We start from the raw sequence: 4,855 nt of genomic DNA on the forward strand, positions 1-4,855 counted from the left end.
GGATCTACGAAGTTCAGATTCCTCCAGGTGGGTGTTGTTTGGAACTGGCTGCTGTGCTCCACTTCTTTCTGCTGCAGGCGTTAGAGTTGAACCCTTTGTGTCTCTCTGGGAAGATTTTCTGCTCCTGAATCAGCTGGGTGAGTCTTGCCTCTAGCCTCTTCTGCTGAAGGTTTCCCTGCTGGGCCTGCAGCCTGGGTCGAATGAGGATCCGCGGGCCTGGGTCGTCTCACTCACTCACCGGGCCTGCGCTCTGGGTCTATTTTTTTTTTTTTTAAGAAAAGTTTTACTAATGTGTTAATATTTCAGCAAAGTTATTACAACGGGTTTAAAAAGCAGAGAGACACACTGTTATAGGCTATAAAGTAATAAAGGAGTTTTATACAATTAAAATATTACACAGACCTATGAGATTTACTGAATAACTACCAGATCCAGAAAAAAAAATTAAATCTGAAAGTTAAATCTAGTATTAGCACCTACAGTATCTCTGAAAATAAAACTTTTAACTGCTTCATTCTTTCCTAATATGTGCTTAACTTTCTCTCTAATACAGTGCTCTCAAACTCCCAAAAGAATGAAGGGTCTCCAACACTATTATGGGCTACTGGACTCTTTTAGAATATTTTGCTGAGTCACACACCTATAATATTCAAATGATGGAACTAAACAAAAAAGGGGATACAGATGAATGTCCACTTTGTATCTGTGTATTCAAAATCGTTCGGATAGATAGTTACATTCTCTTAATGAATAGAGGGATTTGTTCTAATAGTGTTTGTAAATAGGATATCATGTCTGCATCTTGTACAACAAATAACCACTAGGAAGGTGGTATGCAATGTGTTAATTATTGAAACTGTCCTACCAATTTGATTTGAAACTGTCTCATTGCTATTCATTTCTCAATAAAATTATGGAAAAAAATTCAAACTTAAAAAAAAAAAGAATGAAGGGTCTCAGAAACCCAATACAGACAAAAGAACAGCTAGGGATACAGACTCAGACTGAGGGTTTAACTTGTAAACCACTTAACTTTAACCAATCATCATGTCTGTGCACTGAATACTGTATATGTAGAGTCTATGAATCATGTTTGCCAATTGGGTTAAAAATTAGCTATAGCATTAGTCCTATCAAATGTTTCCCTCATAAGTTATGATTATAACAAAACTATAATTACAATATGTATTACACTTGCTTATTACACACTCAGGGACACAGCAGACATTTATGTGTTTGTTGGTTTAGCATCCACTTTATTGTGCTTACTTGTGGAATGAACAAACAACACAGACCACATCTTCCCAACATTCAAGGTAATGAAATAATATAAAAGTCTCCAAAGAAATTAACTGGAAATTGCATTAAATACTGCTTTAATTAGGAATAGTTGCTATAATGAGACAAATCACATTATACATTTTCTTCCATGAACTTCAGTTCAACAAACTGAAGAGCACTCGAAATCCATGTTAGGATTTGAATCACAGCAAAATGGAGAGTTCTGTGAAATCTGGGAGCTGCGCTACCAAAAACACAGACATACCTAATTCCACCTGGAAGCAAGCTTTTATTGAGGGGAATCAGACTGAACACTGTCGAAGACAGGACATGTTGAAGTCAGGAGCCACCTGGGAAACTGGCCAAGAAATAAAGTACTACTAGTGGCAGGGAAGAAATAAAACTGTACTGGGTGACCAAATGCATATTTTACTAAATGACTCTGAATTTTAAAAATGAAGTGCCTCATTGTGTTTTCTTAGAAATTCATCAAAAGATTAGAGTCCTGCACAACTTAGAGACACAAAGTGGATGCTGAGCAACTAGAAGTCACCCCAGGGATGGAATTTTAGAAAGTTAGTCCTTGGAGTAAAGGGCACCATGGCTCTGGCAGCAGATACAAAGGAACGATGCTTGGAGACGAGGTAGGGACACTCTGTGGTCAGTCAGTGGACAGACGGGGGTCAAGCAGGAGGGACTGGCTGGCATGTGGTGCTGGGGGATTGAACCGCGGTCCCTGTGCTTTGCTGAGCTTTTTCTAAGTAGGTGCTTTAGACCACTGAGCCATCTCACCAGCCCAGGAGGTGGGATCTTTAAATCAATGGTTTATCTTCCACTGCTCATGCCTCTGTCTTCATAAATGGTAATTTCAATAACTCGAAGTCCTCTCTCAATGGGGTCTGTTAGAAGGAGGCCTTGGGGAGCATATATCTTTTCATTTTGTTCTTGAATATACTTGGAAACTTTCTTCAGAACCTTCTCATAATGGGTTTCCATACATGAGAAGATGGTGTATGCTGTTAACCATGCCAGACAGCCTTCGAGATAGGACTGGCCCCCGAGCTTTTCTGCTTCTGCATAAAGGTTAGAGTCCGTACAGTTTCTTCAAACTGCTGTCTATCAGTCCAGTTCTCCAGCTCCGCAGGGAACTTGGTCTGGGACTGGCAGCGTGTGCCACTGCTGTAGTCTCGCTGAATGAATACCTTCCCGGAAACCAGCGCCTGTCCTGTCTGGCCAGGACGGGACCAGCCGTGCCGGCTCCTCTGCCCTCCAGCAGCTGTCGCTCCACCTTTGCCGTCACTTACCTCTTTTACAAATTTTAAAGAAAAATATCTAATTTGTCTTTATGGATGTCAAAATGTTATTCCATCATTTGGGATGAATAAATCCCAAATGGGGTTACCTTAATCATACCCATCATGTCAAAGACATATTTTGTGAAAAGAACATTTACTCTTGGGCTGGCCAGATAGCTCAGTGGATTAAAGCTGCCTGCTTAGGCAGGTGCGGGGACCTGAGTTCAGTCCCTGGAACCACATGCTGTGCTGGCCCTGCCCCTGGGGTGCGTGGTGACAAATACCTGAATTCCAGCACTTGGGAGACTAAAAACAGGAGCTCACTACTAGTCCGATCTGTGTAGTGAGACCCTGTAGTAAATATATTAGAAAAACCAAACATTTATTCTTGGTGATTTGGAAATGTACATTATTGTGCATGGTGTGCATCAAAGAGGCCCAGGAGTTCTCAAAGAGAAGAAATGTGATTTTTCTTGTCTCTTTAAGACTAGGACCCCTTTAACCATCATCCCCCGTGTCATGTGCCCCCTCCCATAACTTTAAAAAATTGTTTTAAAGTTTTTATTATTTATTTGATACAGGATCTCACTCTATACAGTTCAGACTCTTAGTAATCCTCTAGTCTCAGCCTCCCCAGTGCTAGGATTATGGGGATGTAACACCATGCCCGGTTTGGGGGCTGGCGCCCAGCTCGGCAAGGGTGTCTGGGATGGAACCCAGGTCCTTGCGCTTGCTAGGCAGGTGCCTAGGCCGCTGAACTATCTCCAGTAACTTTTCTTTCAGTCTGCTTCTGTGATGGCTGTAGATTCCACACATGGGAGCCCTCGCGGTCCTGCATGTTCTTTCTGTGCCTGACTTCTCTTGGCTCAGTGTCTGCCAGTCTCATTTATGCTGTGGCAAACTCACAAACACCTTTATTTTATAGACTGAATACTATTTAATTTTGTGTGTACGTTGTATCGTGTGAGTGTGTGTGTGTGTGTGTGTGTGTGTGTGTGTGTGACTTGAACCCAAGGCCACATCCTAGCCCTTTATGTTTTATTTTAAGACAGGGTCTTACTAAGTTACCTAGGCTGAGCTCCAACTTTTTATTTTGGTAAATACCCAGAAGTGGGATGGCTGGATTTACTGACCCAGTTTCAATTGCTGTTTTTCCTAATTACACACTTCCTGTTTTTCCCTCGGATGAAGCAAGCATTTGCTCATGAGCAAGGTGAAGAGGTCGCTTAGCACGCCCGAGGTGGAGACCTGGGAAGCGGAAGAGGATGACATGAGGGAAGGTGACCTGGGCAACGGCCTTGGATGGAGCCCCGGCAGCCTCGCCCAGCTGGAAGTCTCGGAAGCCCTTGCCTCTAGACGACCAGAGGGAAGGAGCTTCAGCCCTCCTGCACTGCCGGGAGCTGAAGAAAGCAGGACAGCTGTCTTCCAGCGTTTCATGCCCAGGAGCCTGCAAACCGCCTGCTTTCAGAGACCCGAAGCGGGCAGCTGCAGCCCCGCAGGGAGGCTTGGTAAGGATGCCACCCGCTCCTCCCCCTCCCACGTGCAGGTGCCCAGCAGATGCAAACAGAAACCGTGCAGGTTTCAGAGAGTCATCTTGGCTCACCCTTGTGACAGGAGCTCAGCCATGACACAGAGGGAACTGATGTGTTTCCAACCTTTGGGCAATATGAACTACAGTAGTTATTCTACGTTATTAATACATGTGTGTATTTGTTTCTTAGTGGTAACAGTTATCACCTACCTTCAGTTTTTTTTTTTTTTTTTTTTTTTTTTTTTTTTTTTTGGTACTGGGGATTCAGCACAGGGCTTTCACACTGAGCTGCATCCCCAGCTCATCTTTTATTTTTTATTTTGAGACAGGGTCTTGCTAAGTCACTGTGATTTTTTTTTTTTTTTAATGTATTTGTACAGGGTCTACAGGGTCTCACACCGTAAATCTGACTCCTAGAGATTCACCTGTTTTGAGCCTCCCAAGGAACTACAGGCTTGTACTGCCACGCCCAGTCTCAATCACTATCTCAGCGCATCCCAGGGGCAGGACCAGCAGGGCATGCTGGGGATCAAATCCTGGCTACGCTCTGCCTAAACAGGCGCTTTAGTCCACTGAGCTATCTGGCTGGCGTTTGTCACTGTGGTTTTAACACAGGGCTCAAACTTGTGATCCTCCTGCCTCAGCTTCGAGTACTGGTGTTGTAGATATGTGTCACCATGCCTGGTTTCTATCTTGCTTTTCATAGGGATCTCTCTCTCTCTCTCTCTCTCTCTCTCTCTCTCTCTCT

The 4,855-nt window shown here is 43.7% G+C and overlaps 1 protein-coding gene and 1 pseudogene across 1 annotated transcript in view; one reads left to right on the forward strand and one right to left on the reverse strand.

The window, feature by feature from the left end:
• Ccdc125 (coiled-coil domain containing 125) overlaps positions 1-4,855 on the forward strand; it is a 73,969-nt gene that overhangs the window by 12,143 nt on the left and 56,971 nt on the right. The window contains exon 2 of the mRNA XM_023704657.1: positions 3,768-4,084. Within this exon, the coding sequence (XP_023560425.1) occupies positions 3,781-4,084 (304 nt within the window). The 5' untranslated portion in view covers positions 3,768-3,780. The remainder of the gene's footprint in view (positions 1-3,767; positions 4,085-4,855) is intronic.
• LOC101568989 lies at positions 2,094-2,698 on the reverse strand (annotated as a pseudogene).

The sequence above is a fragment of the Octodon degus genome, unplaced genomic scaffold (assembly GCF_000260255.1).
Source record: "Octodon degus isolate 3935 unplaced genomic scaffold, OctDeg1.0 scaffold00001, whole genome shotgun sequence".
NCBI classification, from domain to species: domain Eukaryota; kingdom Metazoa; phylum Chordata; class Mammalia; order Rodentia; family Octodontidae; genus Octodon; species Octodon degus.